General features: G+C 38.9%; 1 protein-coding gene across 1 annotated transcript; it reads left to right on the forward strand.

The window, feature by feature from the left end:
* Positions 1-4524: 4524 nt before the first annotated feature.
* LOC115918908 (metabotropic glutamate receptor 3-like) lies at positions 4525-12090 on the forward strand. The gene is made up of 2 exons (XM_030994098.1): positions 4525-5702; positions 8687-12090. Exons 1-2 carry the CDS (start codon positions 4752-4754, stop codon positions 9668-9670), a joined length of 1935 nt encoding a protein of 644 aa, XP_030849958.1. The 5' UTR covers positions 4525-4751; the 3' UTR covers positions 9671-12090.
* The last annotated feature ends 9502 nt before the right edge of the window (positions 12091-21592 follow it).

Genomic DNA, 21592 nt, shown 5'->3' on the forward strand with positions numbered 1-21592 from the left:
TCTCGATATGTAAATATAAATTTATATATATCTCTGATTACTTTTATAATTCCCTAATATTACTCTCTTCTCTCTCACTCCCTCTCTTTCACCTATCAAGTTTCTCTCTCTTAAATTTCCCCTCGTCTTTAATATCTACCTTCTTTTAATGCATTTTAATTTAAGACGTTATATCATACCTCTAGAACTAGCTGCTAAGGAGCTATGTAATTTGTCGTTTCCAATAAAAAAGGAGATGTGTAAAAAATTACCTATACAATGTTCGCATTTGAAATGAAATGCCAAGGTACAATTAAATGGTGGGGAAAGACGGTCTAGCGACACTCGAGGGATATCGCAACAAAAAGGAAAGGGAATCGATAATATTTTGAACATGGAAATGTCCTTCGTCTGCTGATGCTGCTGCTACTGCTGCTGCAGTAGGTTCGGGCACTCCTATTCGTCTTTCCGTTTCGTTTCACTTTTCAGTCTAGCAACATAACAAGAATAACGATTTTCTTTCCATTCCACCAATTATGTGCACTTCATGTGGATTTCTCCCCTTTTAAATTCACAAAAGGCTTGCATGTTACGAGAGAGATATCGACGAGTTAACAGCCACGATCTTCAGTGAATACTGATGCCGTAATCGAATCAAATCAAAGAGTTGTCGATATTGTCCACAACGTCGAGTAGGCAATGAAATTGCGACACGGCTGATTTCGAAAGACATTCTGCAGACGTCCCTGCCGCGAATTTGGGTTGAAAAATGATCGAGCGAAAGCGCGCTTCGTGTTTTATTTTGCATTACATCAAACTTGACTGGAGAGTCCATTAACTCGTTTGTTTAACCATAACAAATAGAATTAATGCCCTTTTGGACCTAACGAGACAGAAAATCGAAAGTGCAGCTACGCGATTGTTTAACAAACCCAACATGGTGAATGTAAATCCATGGAAATTTAACTCAATTCATGTTAAATTCAACATGCTTTTAAAACTCATCTTGTGGAGTAACATAGTACGAAGCACAATATTATTAACGCCTGCTTTGACAAACATAGATTAAATTACTAAGACTATTCACAGGCATGATTCATTGAAAGCCCATATCTTTACAACATTCGTTGCAGTCAAAAATACCCACTGAGTTGGTTACAGAACAGACATGACAGAAACACATATTAAATGATTTCAGATTTGTAGGGTTTTTGACTGCTTCTTTGATTTGGGTAAGTAGTCAAGAGGCGGGAATTGATTCGTTTATTAGAAAGTCCTTTGAACTTTTATAAAGTGACACGCACCATTTAGGAGTTTGCGTAGTGTACATCAGATTACGTCAGGGAAGATAGAGGGAGATCAACAGATAGAGAGAGGCAGACAAGATGGAAAGGAGAGATACTGGTAGACAAAATGATGAAATGAAAGAGAGAAACGGAAAGATAGAGATCTAGAAAAAGAGGTGTGAGTGGCAAACAGAGATTGAAAGATTGTTTGAAACAGAAAGAGAAAAACAAAAATTATTACGAACAGAAAAGAATGAACTGTTCTTGTGTGAGCAGGAGGGACCGTTCTAGAAATAAATGACTCTATAAGACACATTTCCTGCTCACTTGTTCCGCTTCTTTCTTAAACAAATTCTTTAAACAGAATAATATATCATGACATCACTTCCTAACAGGATAAATTGTCATCATTTTCTTTAAATATGATATATGAAATATTCACAATTTTACAAAATTTCTGTCACATTATAGAATAATTATCAAGTAAAAGAGTGTTGAAAAATGAAGAAAACTTTATCCTTTTATAATTTGGAAGAGTGATTGTTATTTTGATTGATAGCCTGAACCGGAAAAAGGGTACCAGTCTATAAAACTGGTGGGAAATATTCGTTTAAAGCATCCATATGCAGAGTGAGTTATGTTGCTGTAATGTAAAACAGGTGGCTACCCTAGGGGGGTTTCTAAGAATAATAGATCATGTTTATCGATCGATTTCTTTATATGAATTAAGGTTGAAAAGATGAGAATTTAATAGTCCGAATTGATTCCCGATAAACAAAGTCGTCACATCGATCAAAGCTCTCTAATCTCTATCTTATACTCATATGTTTGTCACCTCTAACGACAAATCTGTCTAAAAGGAATTTTATGAGTAATTTGGGCATCTACCCTAATGTGCGTTCTATAACGCGCATCCGGTAGAGGAAACGAAACTCTGAAGTGTCAACAATCTGTTTTCACTCACGAAAAAACAAAAAAACAAAATCGCTTCAAACTTTTCAACATTCATTTTTTACAGGAATAATAAATTGTTTTTGGCTTGATAAACAATATAAGATGGGCGATGAAACAAAATGACTTCTCTTTAACAAAGTCTGTATTTCCATCCGAGTTTTGTATGGTATGGTGTCTTACATGAAATATCTGATAATCTTAAAATAACGATTACGTAAAATGAATAAGTTAAAATAAAAGAAGCAATTGTTTGCATGTTATATGAACTGTAGTAGTATAAAAAATAAAATCAATCAATGCAATCATAATAACGGTCTAAAGTTTATTGATCAAAATTATTTGACCCCGTAACTCAGGCTTGTTTAGCCAACAGGTAATCTTTGGGAAAGATTTAATCGTGCAGGTGTACCATAAGACGGGGTTTAATCCCTACTTTCGAATCAAATTGTGTGTGGTTTTCAATTTGGTATGAATAGAGCGTCCCTCGTTTCAGGGAGGTGAGGCCGCTGTATTGTGGGTAGCCGGAAGGCAAGGGAACTCTCACCACCCCCCTAAGTGGAGTCTTGGAGAGAATGACTGTCCGTCATGCATGCCATCGGTGGAGCCAGCATTTTGTAAAAGACGGGGACACAATATTTCAAAAAATCTGTAGAGAAGCAAGGGGGGGGGGGGGCACTTTTTGTATTTGTGTAAAAGATATGCCACATGGGATTCACTTGGGGGAGTGGGCATGGGCCGGGTGTCAGTTGTGCCCATAACCCCCCTCCGCCTCAACCAGTGGACTTACCCTTTACCAAAAATACCATGAACTGAATAACGCTCAGATTGCAAATGTCTTTCCCAGTTAATTTAATTTGCCTCGGTGAAGTCCATTCTTCTTTCAAAACATTCGTACTTAATCTACATCATCATGGTGTTTCTAGCACTTCGTAATTCGGCGAAATCACCCTTTTCACTCTCTTCCACAACGAAATATTTACCAATTACCCTCTGGGTAAATATGATTAAGTGTTGCACGGGTAGATCTAATCAAATCTCTCCGCCTTCGGACGAGATCCGATAGTCTGCTGTCTTCTGCCGATATCATTCTGTCGTGTACCGATAGCATTCTGTCGTCTGCTCTCGTGTTTATATTTCCGACGTATTATAACGATTTTACGCGCGTGCACTCACGTTCATTCATGAATTGTCTGTTCTTCCTGTGTCTATTACTTTTTAGATAACGTCAAAGGCGAGGGAGAGATCAGTGGGGATTTAATATATTAGAAAGTTTCCTTTTTGGAATTTCTGTTAAAACGTAAAACGTGTGAGAATTAGGATTCGTGTAAATGTGACTTTTATGGCAGCCTGTTTTTTTCTTGTCGTTAACCTCTTTTAAAAATAATTTCAAAGACTAAACAGTGAATAAGTCATCTTCATATTCAGTTGCAGTCGTATTTAGACACGAAGGCAACGGAATTCAAGTGAATTAAGCACATCACATTCTTCATTAATAGTAAAACTGATCTAGTGACATGTTTATCGTGTCAATTAAATTCTTCAACTCTTCAGAATTGACGATCATGGCGGAAGATCAAACTAAAATAAATGAGTGCGACTAGAGAAAGGTCACGACCGACAATAACTGTTGAAGTTTACCAAAAAGAGAAAGAAAGAAAGAGGGAAAAGAGATGTTCAAAGAAGTTTAAAGGACCCCTCCAACACCTTCAGTATTATCGTTGATCTTGCTAATTTGAATTTGTACCAACCTTGAATGACAACCCCCTCCGTGGCCAGACCTATGCTATGCCCTTGCGTATATAGCGTAATAAAGAAAGAAGGAAAGATTATCTGCATGGCTGTGCAGGGCTTACATCATCCAATTATCTACATCCATACGTCAATCGTTTTTATCACATTTTACGCCCAGAAAGCAACAGTAAAAGAAAAACATTCATATTTGTTCGATAATTTCAAACAAAGTCAGCCGACTGGAATAATTTATTTGATTAAGGGAGAGTCAAGGGCATCAGTATAAACAGTGTTAGAAGTCTTGGGCTCTAACTGTTGATCACTTTCCTTTGATGACACTTTGCCTTTTAAATGCCTTCCTGTGACGTAATAATTGTTTTTTTAATTTGTTTATTTAGGCTCTGTTTGTTATATTCTGTATATGTTAATATTTCACTTGTGGCTATATCAAGTGTATTGGTTGTTGTTGACTTCAGTTTCTATGTGTCCCTTCCCCCCAAAAAAATCTGAAACTTTTTTTTAGGGAGTGAAACATGAAAGAAAATAAACGAAACCATATTGTAACGATACTCTTCTGTGTCGTTCTTTTCAGGTGCCTTCACCGTGGTCCCTCTGTCGGGTCAAAACCAGGAGTACAACAACTACCTCAAGAAACTGAACCCGAGCAACAGTGACAATCCTTGGCTGACATCCTTCCTGGAAAAATACGGAAGCTGCGTCAGTAACAGCTCCAGCGGGTGTCTCTCCTGGACTTTTGAAGGCGTCAGCGATATCGATTTGAGTTCCCATGAGACCATTGTCATGGACAGCGTCATGACCTTCGCCTACGGTCTCCACGCCATGCAGCAGGACAAGTGCTCGGACCCGAGCCTAGGGTTGTGCGAAAACATGACCAATCTGGATGGAACAGAAATCAGGGACTACCTCCTGCAGACGTCATTTGAGAGCCCAGTCAACGGTCACGTCGAGTTTCTGGACAATGGTGACATGGGAGGGCGCTATGGTATCAAGAATCTGCAGTTGATCGATGGGGTATACGACTTCTTGGATGTCGGGACGTGGGTCGATACCGACAGTGATGAACGGTTGGTAATCTATAAAGAAATTCCCTGGTACATCGAAGGGAATCATAGCCTCTGGGATGGAGACACCGGCATTCCGCAGTCGGTCTGTAGCAAACCTTGCGAAACTGGACAGAAAAGAACTGTTCTTCCAGAGAACCCTTGCTGCTGGTCCTGCACCGACTGCTTACCGAGTCAGATCGTGAACCACAATGGCACTGTGTGCAGTCCTTGCGTTATCAAAGAACAAGACATCTTCGATTGGCCTAATGAGGACAGGACGGTGTGCATCGAGCTCGAACCGGTCATCAACAGGGCATGGACAACCGCCATCGTCATCCTGTCAACTATGGGACTCATCAGCACCATCATCACCTTCACCATCTACGTCCTGAACCGGGAAAAACCCTTGATAAAAGCATCGAGCAGGGAACTCAGCTACATCATCTTCGCTGGTCTCTTCCTCGCTTTCCTAACGGCTCTCCTGTATGGCGTCAGTCCTACTCCCGGAGTCTGCGCCATCAGGAGAATGGGATCCCCCGTGGCCCTTTCCCTCATCTATGTTTCCATAGCAACAAAGACTATACGCCTTTATAGAATATTCCGAGCCGGGCTGAAGTCGGCGAGACGACCCCGTTACATCAGTCCAACATCGCAGGTCACACTCACACTCATCATATGCATCGCACCTGTAAGTGAAGTTGTTCTCTTTACTTTTTTTCCGTTTTGAAAAAAAGATTCATTGAAAGAAAGATCTGACTTCAATACTAAATTCAAAAATAGCATAGAATATAACGTCTGCTGAAAGCTTCGGATGCTTAACAAAAATATGCAAACGGCTCTTAGCATACGATATATCCTGGTTAGAGATTTAAAATCAATCTTTGGTAAGAAAACACCACTGATAGCGTCCTTGCATTATGTGCATATCCAAAAGCCCACCTATACATATAGGCCTGCTCGAAGTACATTCCGTAAGACATGAAATACAATACTTTTTTTTAAAAACTGCACGAAACCTAGCTAAAAAAAGTAAAGTATGACATTTATTTTGCGAAATTAAATTAAATTACTGTATATTTCCTACGTGCTTTACGTTAGCTTCGTCAATATAGTCCATACACAATGATGCTATACATCCGCTTTCTGTCGGGTCTACCGTCATCATGTACACCTACCACGAGCTTGCAAGCAGGGAATTTGGCAAATTGCCTATTACTATTGCTCCCTGACATCTTTACAGCTAGGCTCATATTTCCCCCTGGGTAATCATTGGCAGAATTATGCAGATTGAGCTTAATGTCTAAAGGATGATGCTAACGCAAGAAGATGGAATAGTTGAGCATGCGTCTGATGACGTGATTCAATGGACACGGCATTTCTCTTTTAAAAAAGCAACCACTTCTGATCGACTTTCCCGAAAGCTTCCGTTAAAATCCAATCTTAATGGGTTGCTTCAGGACGAATTCGTCTGACTTCAGATAATTGCGGTCAATCAGTGATTTTACCACAGGATATAAATTTAATTTCCATTTTAGAAACAAAGGACATCTACTAGATTGCGAAGACATGTTCGGAGATGTTTTGAAGTTGCCATGGTTACTTCGCACGGAAAGTTGCCTCGGTCATCCCTAATGGCTTAAGTTTGTCAACGAATACTTTTTAAAAATCTTCACTGCTGCCCTTTCATGCATTTGAAAAAGACCTGAGCCTGACTGTAATATTATATGTCCTGATACGAGCATTTCACGATGGAAAGAGCTATTATTTTTGCGGATCCATTGTGAATGTCTGAGCGTCACGTTAAATTAGAAACGGACTGCTGTTACATGGGAAAACAATGTAATAATATGTCTATAACATATGTCACGAAACTGTGCCATAGTATGAGTTTTATAACGAAAACTTAATATGAAAATGCATCGGGTCCGAGTCGCTTTAGATCACGATTTTTACCGGACCATGTACATCCTTTTTACAGTTTCGAAAATCGACCTGATTATGCAAAGATTACTTTGTTCTTGCTTTATATAATATAGCAGCCAACCATTCACGGTTGCGATAATACTTTTAATAGAGTCTTTAGAAGGAACCAAATTGTATGAAAAACATTGCATCGGGCTCTTTTTATAGAAAAATGTATTTTATGTATTGTGTGAACATGCCTGCACACCGTGGAATTTTTTAGGAGCCGTTTGCTCATGATAAAAACATTGCACCGGTTTTCCTTCAGGGCAAGATATTTCTCCGACCTCCCCCATACTTTGGTTAAGGAACATTCGGCCTAGATTCGTCAACTGATTTCATATACACCTCCTTAAATCCAATTGTAACATTATCCATCGTAAGCTTGACTGCTGAACGGGGTCTACTATCCTATGTCATTTTAGGATGGTATGGAAAGACTCTCTGAAAAATAGAAATAGATTAACAAGATCAGAACTTCCTTCAGGCAGATAAGGTTTCTTGGGTAATCTTCGGAAGAAGATGAGGGCATGTCATCCAATTACTGGACTATCCACCAAATAGACTGTTTCACCGGAGGGCTTTATCAAAAACGAGAAGTGCTGATATTAAACATAATCGTTTAAAATGTGACTCTTCCTGGAGGGGCAATGCCCGCAGAGTCTACCTTGTCTTCGGAGAAACTTGAGGAGACCGATGGGTATCTTGGTCGTCTTGGGTGCACTCTAATTCTGGACTTCTCTATCCGTATCAATCCAATTGCGTGGGCAGCTCGTTCCGATATGATGCACCGATAGTGAAATGAATTCTTAACCGATGTTTATCAGGGCCGAGCGCGTTGGTTCGAATTCGGCCTCTGAATATTGCGTAAGAGATTCTGGTCAATTAAGATTCAGTTTCGGGCAATGTGCATCATGAATTAGAGCATGGCGTTAATTGCATGCCAGAGGTCTGTTAGAGTCGAACTTCTGCCCCTAAACGAAAAAGGTTTCTTTTACAGATTTAGAGCAAACTTGAGAAAAGTCATCTACGTAGGTGTTACACTATTTTTGTTCGTGGTTTCTAGATTTGCAGAGAATATGTCTTGGGTTTAGCGTTATTTATTTGTTATTTTATTTAATGTAATGCTGTTTTTAATATTTTTTTAGTAGTTTGAAAATGTGATCGACTTTTGAAATATATAGCCTAGTATGTGACATTCAACGCTTTTGCAAAAACCACTAATTTAAAAATAATTATTATGAAAAGGTTTAATGCACGTAAAGAATGCGTTTTGAACACAAATTATTTATTTTTTAAAATGTTTTTTCTAAATAAAGAAGCATTTGTAAATCATCAAATGTTGTGCATTCGAACAACAACCAAAAAGTCATAAAACATCTTTTTTTTACAATAATGTGTCTCCAATGTTTTTCAATATTTATTTGATAACCGTTATGCAGCTTCAGATCGTCATGTTTGTCATCTCATTGTATCAAAATCCTTGATGAACACGATTAGGAGGACTTTCGAATATACGAATGCATTCCGAATTCAAATATAATGTAAAAACCGCGTATGGATTATGTGATATTTCATTGTAATAATCGCTCATTTAAAAAAATGACGTACAAGGTAATCACAGTTGCCTTCAGTTGATTTTTCGAAAGTCGTTGTGAACATGTTAATGAATCTAATTATATTATGCTCCTTTTTCTTTCTCTCGTCCAGATTGTATGGTCATCTGTTTGGTTCATACTCATCCCACCCGCGGTCGAGATCACAATGCCCGACGTCAACGTTAACAAGATCGAACTTACGTGCGCGGAAGACGACATCGAGGTCATAGGCACATTGACCTGGGAGATCTGTCTCATCATCGTCTGTTGCATATTCGCTTTCGTCACGCGGAAACTTCCGGAGAACTACAACGAATCTCGTTTCATCACCTTCTGCGTGTTCAGCAGTCTGGTGGTCTTCTCCTCTTTCGCCCCGCCGTTCTTCACGACCAACGAGGCCGTGTATAAGGCCAGTTACTCGGCCTTGGGCCTCATCATCAACGCCACCGTCACGATCATCTGCCTCTTCGTCGTCAAGATCTACGCGCTCTACTTCGTGGACGAGAACGAACTCAATATCTTCACGCAGAGCCGGACTCGCAGCAACACGCGAACCAACTCCATGGCCAACGTCACAAGCGAGGGCTCGGCCCCGCCGGCTAGTCCCACGCGTACGGGCCCGCAGGAGAACAAGGGCTTCGAAAATGACGTGAACAAACAGGAAATTGGGGGGAGTTTAAACCACAGTAGCAATAATAATAACCGTTCTGCGTTGCCCCCCATAAGAAACAGTATGAACCTTGAGCAAAAGGTCAGTAGCGACGTGGAGAACGGCTTCTCGAGAAACTGTAGTAAAAATTCAAGCGGGGGCAGCGGAAGTCTGATGCACAGATTACGCGGGAATTCCACGCGCGTCGGAGATATTGACGCAGCGCACGCGGAACAATCATGCGTGGACACTGATGGCGATAGAGGGCGAGCCAAAGGCGATTTAAACTCAGTAGTAACCACGAGCGAGGTCAAAGGTCAGAACAGGTCATCTGCACACAAGCTGGCGCAGGTTAAAGGCCTCTCCGAAGACAGTACTAGCTCCCAGAGTGACGACCAGCGAGTTTTGCTTAGTGTTAAAAGACACCACAAAGGAGGTGTGTCGTGACAGATGTGTTGACCTATGAACTCTAGAAACACTGCACTAGTTAAATGTTTTTACGGTAGTCTGCATGAGCTTCCTCCTCGTTTGTCCTACATAGCTGCAGTTTGAGAGTGATGTTTTTCATTGATAAAACGATGGAATTCTATCCTATTGATAAATCAAAGTTTGAATGTCATACAGGGGAACTTTACCCGAGATTACTACAATTAGGCCTATCTTCATTCTTGTTTTAGGAACTACGTTTGTTAACCAAGAGATAAATTCTTAAGATTTGTTACCTGTAGTATATCACAAGTTATTCCGACTTCACAACTCACGGTTTATAAGATTTCGCTCAAACATTCAGTTGGTACTTTCCTCTAACGTTTGTGCTTCTATTCATAACTCCTATTAAAACAAAACAAAAACATTACAATGGAACCAGAGACCAACACACAATCATATTTACGCAGAGCTATAAAGGCATTGACAAATCCTCTAACATTAAAGTTACTAGACTCTTAGGCTCTCAACTGATATACGAGCATAACGAGTAGAAGTTCTTTGTTGAATCAGTGCACTTACATACATATATGACTTGGCTAAAGAGATGAAACATATACATATTATTATATACAAGCCACTCTATAGGGATTTGTACTTTAAGGTGACCTTAAAAAGGTTAGAGGCATTGCTCTTTACACAGTTATTGTTCTGAATTGTTTGGTTTGTACACAACATTATAATACGTATTCACTGTAATTATCTACAATGGGTTTAGATCAGTAGGTAATGTAAGTTCGATGAACGATTTATGTACGTGAAGCCCGTGTTACACGAGGCGTTATTTGATTGCGACATTACTTGCCCTAGTCATGCCTAGTCTACGGGCACAGACTATGTAAATAAGAATCAGTACAGAACCTATGGGTTGCACTCAGCATAGTCTAGTAGTCCAGACGGCCCTCTGGTACACATTATTAAGGCGAAAAAAGAATTTGTGGGCGCAAACTAAGTTGTGCCTTCGAAGGAAATCGGCCCATACAAAGTCATGTAAGTCAATGCAATGTTTGCACTGTGTGTTTTGCATTCACTTGTTTGCTTGACGCAACTCTCACATGGTGCGTCAAAGCATTCAAAAACTGCGTCAGTCGCTGCGTCAGTCTTGCGTCAGCACAATGACGCCTCGTGTGCATTTGGGATTATATTAAATTATTCAGTAGATGTAGATTTGAATCTGAAATACTGTAAAAGTGTCTTATGAGTATAGGAGTGTTTGTTTTGGCTCAATTCATGCTATAATGAATGTTTATTTTATTATCACTGGAGCTTTTTTTTAATGATGAATTCCTCAGTTTTATGCTGATCAATGCAATGCGTAGGATCGTTTAGACGAGTTGAGTATATATATATATATATATATTTATATATGTATATATATATATATATATATATAAATAGAACAGACGGTCACAGCTCAACCACATTAGGAACCATTTACCAGCATATGTGAAGCTTTTAGCTCCTTATTGAACAAATTAAGTCAAAGTAGGACCATGCTTGTCTGCAATTCAGAAGAAAAAAATGCATCTTCATTCTTAAAAGCAATAAATTGACTACATAAGAAAGTGGCTGAATTTAAATGAAAATAAAAAGTAAAATGTCTAATAATACGCTTTACACGTTGTAACTTAAGCGTTATTTTTTTGGCGGAAGGATGCGCGTTTTCATTTATAAGAAATTAAAAGTAATGGAATCAATAGTATCTTCAATATAAAACATGGCAAAATGGTGTGATTATACCCGTTACGGCGAAATAAAGTTTAGAAGTAAACTGTAAAAGCACATAATGCCTTTCTCTCATATTTTACAAAGCTAAGCTGAACTAAACCGGATTCAGCCAGTCTAATGATGTCGTTGTGGAAGGTCGTTTGTTTCTTAATCTTATAAGTAAAGATCACCAAAAGACATAATGTGGGTTTATTCATTTATTCTGTATATCAAACGCAATCCAAATAACATCGGTATTGGCCAGTTAATGTGGTCATTTGGGAGACATTATTTGTCACTCCATCTCATAACTAAAGGTCATAAATAGCGAAATGTATGCTTTCATTTATATATATGATATATCTTAAGACTTAAGGCATTCAAAATGAAACAGGTATTAGCCAGTTTAATGTGGTCATTTGGAGGCCGTTTGTTACTCCATTTCATACAGACCATAAAAATCAAAGTGGGTACTCACGAAAAAATCTAAATGTCAGGATTAACTGCACTGGAATTGCCAAAAGCACTAGTCATAATGATTAATAACCTTATAAATCAGGGTAGCATTTGGAATACATTATTATTTATTAGTCAATATTACCGACTTTGCCGCAAGTATGCCCTTATATTAAATCAATTCAGAAAGAAAAACAGAATAAATCGATCATAGGGGGGGGGGGGGGGGAATGCGGTTATTTATTAGGATATCAACCCTGCCAACTTTCAAGTACAAGACAGTGTGCATTTTAGCCAGTTTATACAGCTATACGCACATCAATGCAAGTGAGAAACTTGCATCCACAGATGCCGCTATTTAAAACGAACAACAGTTCTATCGAAAAGTCCATGTATAGAATAAGACATTATTTCACGAGAAGAAAAAAGGTGGGTTGGAAATTTAGATCTAATATCAAAGCTAAAAAACCCAAACACGTATCTGAACGACTAATTACGAAGGTAAGGAAAGAAAATGTAGTTTTGAATTGTGTAAAAATGGACAATCCTGCTAAATATGATTATAGTGTATATATATATTTTTTTCAATTTGAAAATATGCACTTCTACATCCTTTCGTTTCTTTTTGTTTATTTTTGTTTATTCCTTTATTTTCAAGTCTTATCTTTCTCATTCAAATTCCTTGCATTTTTTTCCAATTTGGTTTGTATATTCATTCTTGTAATGCCCTTAATCTCCCTACGTAATACTCTTTCTCGTCTCTTTCGAAGTTGTCACTTTCTGGCATGATTCTCTCTCTAGAGCTCTCTCTCCAGGGGGGGGGGGGGAGGGGGTGTCTCACAAAGATCCTTTCACTTTCTCTTTTCTATTATTTTATCGAAATACTCAATTGTCTTAATCTTTGGTACCAAAAACCTTACAATATATAATGGCCTCATTTATACAATGTCATTTGGTGGAAAATCCTTTTTCGGCTTCTACAAAATGTTCTATGGCAATTTGCCTCTAGAGTCGGCCTAAAGCAGTGCAGCGGCGCAATATGGAGGTGTGTGGGCGTGCGCGCGTGAGGGTGTGCACATGCAAAAGCACAATGTCGTGATCGTGCGCGCTCGCGTTTGTGGTTTTTGCATTGTGTTCGTGTGATCGTCAACGGTTTGTCGAGCGTGTGTATAATTGTGTTTTAAAACTGAAATTGTATTTTTTTTTTAAATAATAGAATGTGATTCTCCCTGTGTGTGAATGGTTGTGTGTCAAAAGAAAAATCAATCCTTGCATGCCGATCCAATTCGCACTAAATTGACATGTGTGAACGTCGCATTTGTTCCTTCTTTGTATCGCGATCCAAATCGCACTGATGGTTACGTGTAAACGGGCCTAGTATGTACACAATTATCACGCAGGCACCTGGAGGAGAATTTGTGGGGAAAGGTGAATTCTAGGTGAAAGGTGAATACGTGGGGTCAACGCGCGCACACGCACTCAAAGTAACACGACTTCGTCTACATTATTATCTTGGTGTATATACTTGCTGCCAGCAGCTAAACATCGTATATGGCTTTTACGGAAATACATGTCATGAGTTATACATATTTGATGACACATTGTAAAGCCTCTGTGTCTTCCTCACACTGTCAATGCACAACATTTTGTATCATTTTGCAAAAGGATCTTATATAACATGAAAATAGTCATTTGAACATATTGAACTAAGAGATGTCAATGTTTTGAATTGAATTTGATCGTATTACATTACATTACATCATGTAGCAAATCAACCGTCTTTACAATTTAGGTTAATGAAATCAAGATTTTGCCTTTTCATTTATTAGAGTATCATTGAATTCAAGCCTTATCTATAATGCTTGGAAAATGGAAGTTTTGACCTTCACTAGAATTTTTGTAGTCACTCAAGTCATTCACCGGGGAAATGCTACCCCCATTGCCTCCCTTGGCAAACCTTTGCACGTAGGCCCATGATTTTCTATCAATGTCTATTATGCTCTTTTTAAGTTAAGCCATACGTAGGCGTAAATTGTATGATACTTCAAATGATTTAGACAATTTAATATAGTTGAAGCGAGTATACTGGTCGATTTTTAATAACATTGTACAGGTAATAATGCAGAGAAGTTTTTACGCACTATCATTAACTGTCATATTTAGATTACATTGTGTGATTTCAAAAATGTGATTTGAAATAGGAAGTAATATTCATTTTCCCAGAATTACCATGTAACATAATCGCATTTTGTAAGATGTTTTCTGTTAGATTGTTTCCTAATCATTTCATTGCATTTTGTAATAATAATTATAATAATAATAATAATCTTTAAGTCCACTCCAAATTTGATTAAACCGAAATGAAAATTCTTTTTGCCCAATTGATCGTGAGCCCGGCAGCCACTGAGCAGCGCCAGATCGACGTTGCTCTATCCTTTATTGTTGAACGCCAAACAAGGTAGCAGCAACTCCTATCTTTTAACGTCTTTTGGTATGACGCGGCCTGGTATCGAATCCACGACCTCCCGGTTGTGAGGCGAACGCTCTACTGACTGAGCCAACACTAACATACACAAACGAAAGCTCTATACATCTCACAGAATTATCCCGATCGTGTATCATACGGAGATATGAACGCATTTTGAAGGAAAATACTGTTATGACAGAATCGGACGTAAAGTAAATATTATTAAGTTTTTCTTTTAATTTCATACAGCGGCAAGAATTTACTGAATCAATGACATATAATAAATCCATAATATTCCTCGTAATATTCCTATATAAGAACAAGCTATTATTATTATTATTACAAATCCCAAAATTCTTTTCCTGCTATAAGTATTGTAGTTTCGTGCATTATGTTGTTTATTTGATCTGATCTGTAAACGTTTATATTTTCTTTCTCTTTCTAAAACTATTTCACTTCATTTCGTTTCATTTTCTCCCTTTCTTTCACGTCTTCTCAATATGACCTAACATCTTTATCTGTCTCTGTCTCTCTCTCTCTCTCTCTCTTTTTCTTATTGTTCTCTCATCGTTTCTTTCTTTCTCATTTTCTATCTCTCCCTGCCTTAATGTTTCCCCTATTCCCTTTTCTTTCCCATTTCCTCTTAATCTTCTTGTTTCTCATTCGTTTTATCTTGCTCTCTTCTCTCTTCTCCTCTTTCTTCTTTGCTCTTATTCAGTATACATCTTTCTCTCCTTCTCCTCCAACTTAAAAAAAAAAACTCACTGTAGGTCTTTTTCTCCTGTCGTCAATATATATCCCTCGCTTCAATTTATTTTCACTTTATCTGTCAAAATCTTTCAGAACTATTTAAACCATGATAACCAGGATTTTAAAGACATGTCCGCTTTGTACTGAATTGTGATTTTTGAAATATATAGTTATCCCTACATCGTGTACTGATAAATGATCACTATTAACAGTACTAAACCGCTACGTACAATGTAAAAACGTGATGGGTAAAACAAAACAAAACACGGCCTGGCATAGTGGTGGTTTGAGGCAATTATAATTTTAGTGCATTGTACCCTACTGAAGGATTTTTTTCAATTCCAAACGATGACATTGACATTGATTTGGATAATCCTCCACCACGGGGATAAACTTAGCCGGTGCCAATGGATAATATTGACCAATTCTTTTCGGGTGCGTGTTTTGGGCTCAGGGATTCTTATAACAATCATAAGAAGCATCTTTGTGAGATTACTCTATATATTTTTGCTGATTCTTTGAGAAAAAAGTTTAGAGGTATACAAATATGATCTGATTTTAAATTTGTATATATTTGCAATTGCGATACCTAAGCCAATATATTACTCGTAAAAATGCAGCTTCAAAATAAGAATCTGCTATATGAATTTCCATCCACATAACAGCACATAATGTATCGATATTTCTTTCATGTAATGAATATGAAAACTGTTATTCATAATAAGATGATATTTTATTGAGGCTGCAAGTATAAGTGTTTTGTGGTGGAGGTAAAAATGACAATTTTATTCCTTTATGGCGATTTTTAGATGTGGATTTCTAGAAATGTTTTAATGAGATGTATATAGTTTGTAACTATATCAGATGTGTAAATAAAATTTCATTCTGATAAAATGTCGAGTTTCCCATTCTCCTTTTTCCTTCTTTCGCTACTATTCAATGGGGCACGTGCCCCTTGCAGCCCCTCCCCTCCGGTTGCTACGCCTCTGTATGAGCAGAGTCAAAAAAGGGAAACACAACAAAGCAATTTACCCGATCGTTGTGTTCACTTTAAAAAAACAAAAACAAATATGGTTTTCCCCTTTCTCCGGAGCTAGCGATGAATGTGGATCGCTTACTATGCACGACCCAGATAATTATCAACCACATAAAAGTCGGTTAGGAGCAATTCTTCATTATTATTGACCTTGCTTTCAATACATGTTCGTCCAATTTCCTCCTTTCGATTGTAGCTGTATTGGTGTCGTTGTTCTGGCATGTTTGCATCTACGTGCCATTTAACGATAGACGTCATTCTTCGTTTTTTGAGGTGGCAGATTCAGATTGGAGGGAGGGGGGGGGGGGGGCACAACCAGCCAATGGCCCCATTTGAAACCCAAATAACATAACTTGTGTACACAACAAAGAAATAGTGCCCCATAATTTCACATATTGTCTACTAATTATATCCCCCTCCCGTTTAGAAAAAAATAGACCCACCCCTTGTTTTGTAATAGAAGGTGTATAATTTCAATTTCAAAGCCAAGCAATGTAAATATAGGTTTGTTCAACGTAGGGGTTTGTTATTTCAGTTCATTTATTCGAATGGTTATTTATTCCCCCCAAAATGGTTATTTCGAGGATATTTTTTGTATAACTTCTGAGGGTGTGTTATCCGAAATGTTTTTTTTTACCCGAAGGGAGGGAGATGTGAGTTGGCCTAGCGACAATGTCACAGAGTCACGTCTGTCGGATATTGACGTCAGAGGTAGGTTCCCAGACGTAGATAATCAATATCTGATTGATACACGTATGTATAAACACCCAAATTACACAGATGAAGATTGTGGCTTCAAAATATCATCCGATTCTTGTTAAAACATGTGTCATAAAATATAATGTGCAGTGAAAGACACCTTAGGCCCAAATCAATTTCCCAATTTAACCATCTGGCACCAGTGCCATTATCTTGCCCGGAGGTGTGCATGTGTGTGTGGGTATTGGGTTTGTACAGACGTCTGAGGACCATCCGAAAGACGTGACTCAGGTTCAAACCTGCTTCCTCGGCTCAATCAGTTTGTAACTTCCACTGTTAGCTGGATTACAGGCGCACGCCACAACGCCCGGAGGGGGGGGGGGGGGGGGGGGGGGGGGGAGATATTTATGATAAATCTTTGACGAATTAAAAATGAAGAAAAAGCTTGCCCCGTTTTGGTCTCAATCTTTGGCAGGGGAACATATTAACTATTTTTTAACACATCCCCCCTCTTATTGTGAACTTGTGGTATGCTAGTTTTTGTTGACCCTCCCATGCCCACCCCCCCCCCCTCTTTAGATCCGCAACCAGTTATAAGGAACATTTGTGTTCACAATGACCTGATAACGAAACCTCGGCATTTCATGAACCTTTGGAATATCCGACATAATACCACGTCATCACCTCTCGAGATAAACCGGGCTAGGGAAGAGATATTATTGCCGTTTGAGGAATCCCATTTGACTCCCCACCCTCTCTCCCCTCTCTCTCTCTATCTTTCTCTTCATCTCTCTCTCTCTCTCTCTCTCTCTCTCTCTCTCTCTCTCTATCTTTCTCTCCATCTCTCTCCTGCACTCTCTCTCTATCTCCCACTCTCTTCTACTCTCTATTTTTCTCGCTCTCTATCTCTCTCTCTCTCTCTCTCTCTCACTCTCATACACTCTCTCACTCTTTGCGCAATCCCCAAATTTCCGTCCGAGGTCCAGACTTAGAGGAATGGCTAGGTCTACTTTCAACGTTGAGGGTGTGTTATTTTATCAGCTAATTGGGTGCGCTAAACGAAAATGGTATAGAGGCTGGACTAATCGGAGGAGGGAGGAGGGGGCACGCCTCGTAACTTCTATTATTTTAAAGATTTTCTCACCCATGCATGGTAAATAAATGTCACTGAAAATTGTGTGAATTGTCTCGAAACAACATCGAACACGATAGTCTATTAATGTTGCTTTTATACTTTACTATCTTGCTCTCACTTCTCGCTTCTTTCTTCACTGACGTGGGTCCTCCGGCATTGAAACATGTTTTGAATTTTCTTCTCCCTATATTAATGATCGATGAAACACATGTGTGTTTGGACATGTAATTGCCATTGGGAGAAAGTAATATATCAAATGTACACAAATAGCTCAAGATCAAACCCGAGATGTCAAGTTATCACAGCCATCTCACACTCGTTTACGGAACGCCAATAAGAACGGTTTCCGAACATTTCTCGGGTTCCTCAAACAGTGATTCAATACACAAAGGCCCCTGGCATGAGTCCAGTAGAAGCGGTAATTGGGCTCCACTCTTTGGATGACACCAGTATGCATTTGATTTGTCAATGTAAACGAACCATGATCGATAGGCGACGACTTGTCGGCGATAAATTGTAAAATTGCACGGTCATTACGAAAACCTCGAAAAGCATTAGGCCATTTCCGCGGCATCATCACCAACGGCGTATCTAGATTAATTAACACACAGGGGCGGAACCTTTCAGCCGAAAACTGGGTAGGAAGGGCGAAATGCAGTGGTAGATCGAAGGGAGGGGGGGGGGGGGGAGTAAAGAAGCCCGTGTCCCTTCCTTTTGAAACCCAATATATACTCTCAATACACGACCCAAAAATGCCACCTTGATCATCATGTATTTTCTTTTTAATTCCCCCCCCCCCCCACCACCTCACTTTGCTGTCCCACTCGTTCATTATCAATCATTATCTAGAAATCAAGACGAGGTCGCGTGATTGAATGCATGCGCACGTTTTCTATATGATGTATATCACATGAGATACACATTAATCTTATCGTCCATATGTCGTCTGTAACGCGTGTTTGGAGGGTTCGGCATGGCTAGCTTTTGTATTGTTTGTAGCTTATTGTGCCTCTCCCGTCGATCAAAGTGATCACATTTGTGTTTGATTAAGGCCACGGGTGTATCTAGGAAGTTCCAAAAGGAGGGGTACCCCAACATTAATTTTTAATTGATTTTTTCCCCCAAGAACAAACGATTTCAGAATATCCTGCCAGTAGTCTACGGGAAGGAGCAGGGCAGCACATTATCTACGAAAGCGAAAAAGAGCGGGGGTCTCACATTTTCTGATGGCGTTTCCGAGGATCTGTATTATGATTTTAACTGCCGGCCTCTTCTTCTTATACATGATCTCATACTATCAAATCATTGCTGTCTTTTCCCGTCTATATTCATGATTTGTAATTATCTTATGGAGAGAGAGAGAGAGAGAGAGAGAGAGAGGGGGGGGGGGGGGGGTGAAAGGGAGATAAAAGAAGATGATAAGACCCCATCTCACCCCTCCACCCCTAGTCGGCGGCATTGTGAATCCTTTTTATCATTCAAGGAGTAAGATTCGTGCCCCCAAAGCCTCCCAATGGGGCTAGTGTCCGATGTAAGGCTCGAAACATGCAACATCATTGATCCCCTAAGTAGGATATTCAGCCAATTAATAACAACAGATGTTAACATGACAATACACTATTAATTAACTTGATATAACGACCTAACAATAACAATAGTGGAATTAATGAAAACAAAATGATTTTCATTAAAGAGCAACATCCACATTGGTTCTAAAAAAACTTTAAAAAACGAAACTATAATTTTGTATGAATCTCTCCCTCTCTCTGATACCCCACCCCTCTGTCTCTTTCTCTTCCCTTCCTCAGTCTTTCCTCTATCCCTGTTATTTTCCTCCTCCTCTACTCCCTTCTCTCTCTCTCTCTCCCTTTCTCTTTCACACTCCCCCTCTCTCTTTCTCATTCTGCCCCCTCTCTTTCCCTCTCCCTGATCTCTTTCCTCCTCTCTCTCCCATTTTTACCTCCACTTCATTTCTCCCTCTCTCTCTCTCTCTCTCTCTCTCTCTCTCCTCTTCCTGGCCCCCTCACCTATAACGCCTTTTCCATCTACACATTTCCTCTTTATCTCTTCAATATCTACATGCAATCAATTCACACTCGGATATTACTCTTCCCCCTCTCTCTCTCTCTCTCTTTTCCAATGAAACATGCATATTTTAGAGTCGTTGCCAAAAACTTCTCTCTTTATATCACAAGTGGAAAAAAACATTACCAAGTGGTAGTATGATTCAAATTAATATATTTATTTATTTATAGCTGTATATTCAGACAGCTCTGTGACTTACAAACTTTCTACAATGAATAATATATGCTGGCCCAAGCTATCATTCCACATATTGTGTGCTGTAACTGCTGTTTAATATTTTGTAGTAGTTCTGCATTTAGTACTGATCAGTCACTTTTATAATCTTCCTACAATGAATAATAATTGACATTTATTGACTCCATAAAAATTGTCTGTTTAGGGCCAGAAGGGTGCTTACTCCTATAGAGTGGTGAAGTGCGACATCATCAAAAGTCTATATTTAGAATTTCTAAATTTGTCTTCATTTTCCGAAAGGGCATCAAAAATAATGTCTGAATGTCGAAAACCAATTGAATATGTTAAGTATTGGTTGAGATACGACCATCTGAATAGATATATGTCCTATGGGAACTCAGTGTTTAAGTGCTGTGGTTCATAACTTTAGGAACCAGAGCACTATAACACTGAGTTCCCATAGGACATATATCTATTCAGAAAGTGATATTGGTTTTCGACATTTGGACATTATTTTGATGCTCTTTTGGAAAATGAAGAAAAATTTGAGAAATCAAAAAAATAGATATCATGATGTCACAGCTTCGGTACTCTATACTTTCAAACAAACGTAATGCCCTTCTGGCTCTCAAAAGCTGAATCATCTTTCCATGGTAGATTCGCTGGTTGAGATGATTTAATTTCCCAAACGAATAGTCTGTTTGGAGCCAGAAGGGTGTTAATGCATACACTTAAAAAAACAGAATTACTGCCCCTTGAGCTGTGAACAGACAACGTGGGTTGTAGATATGCAACCAGGGGACCATAATGCTTTTCTTCCCATCTGAGAGGCTTGATAACGAGAAACACGCATACTTAGAGTCATGGGCACAAACTGAAGGAGACCCAAGTTCGAAAACAAGTCGATGCGCTAGTGCCCTTTTAATGAGGCATTAATCCTCATTACCAAGTCCCTTGGAGAGGACCTAAAAGCCCTCGGTCCTCTGGTTGCTTACTAACAAGCATTTATATTTTCTCAGCAGTCAGGTAAAATAACAACCACACTCTAACTCTAAAAGAATAAAATGCAGGGGTGATAGTGAGCACTAAAAAAAAAAAAAAAAACTGTTTTATTCCCCCTCAACCACGGCCCCCTTGAGTAAAAAAAAAGAAGAAGAGGATTAAGGGGGGAAAAATGGCATCTAACAACATCCCCCCCCCCCCCCTTGAGTAAGAAAAATTGGGAAATAATAGGAAAAAATAGGGAAGAATAGAGAAAATAATGAAAAAATCTGGAGAGAAAAAAAAAATCAGGTAAATATTTTTACAATCGGGTTTTTATCAGGCCTGAAAATGCCATTCTTAAAGAGCACTAGCTTACAGCTTGGATCTCAA

This window comes from Strongylocentrotus purpuratus, unplaced genomic scaffold (genome assembly GCF_000002235.5).
Source record: "Strongylocentrotus purpuratus isolate Spur 01 unplaced genomic scaffold, Spur_5.0 spur5_scaffold_21, whole genome shotgun sequence".
NCBI classification, from domain to species: Eukaryota; Metazoa; Echinodermata; class Echinoidea; order Camarodonta; family Strongylocentrotidae; genus Strongylocentrotus; species Strongylocentrotus purpuratus.

What these genes read in the sequence shown, in the direction of transcription:
- LOC115918908 (XM_030994098.1), top strand. Translation starts at nt 4,752, where the DNA reads ATGGACAGCGTCATGACCTTCGCCTACGGTCTCCACGCCATGCAGCAG. An exon ending in TCATCATATGCATCGCACCT is followed by an intron (nt 5,703 to 8,686) that starts GTAAGTGAAGTT and finishes TCTCTCGTCCAG; the next exon opens with ATTGTATGGTCATCTGTTTG.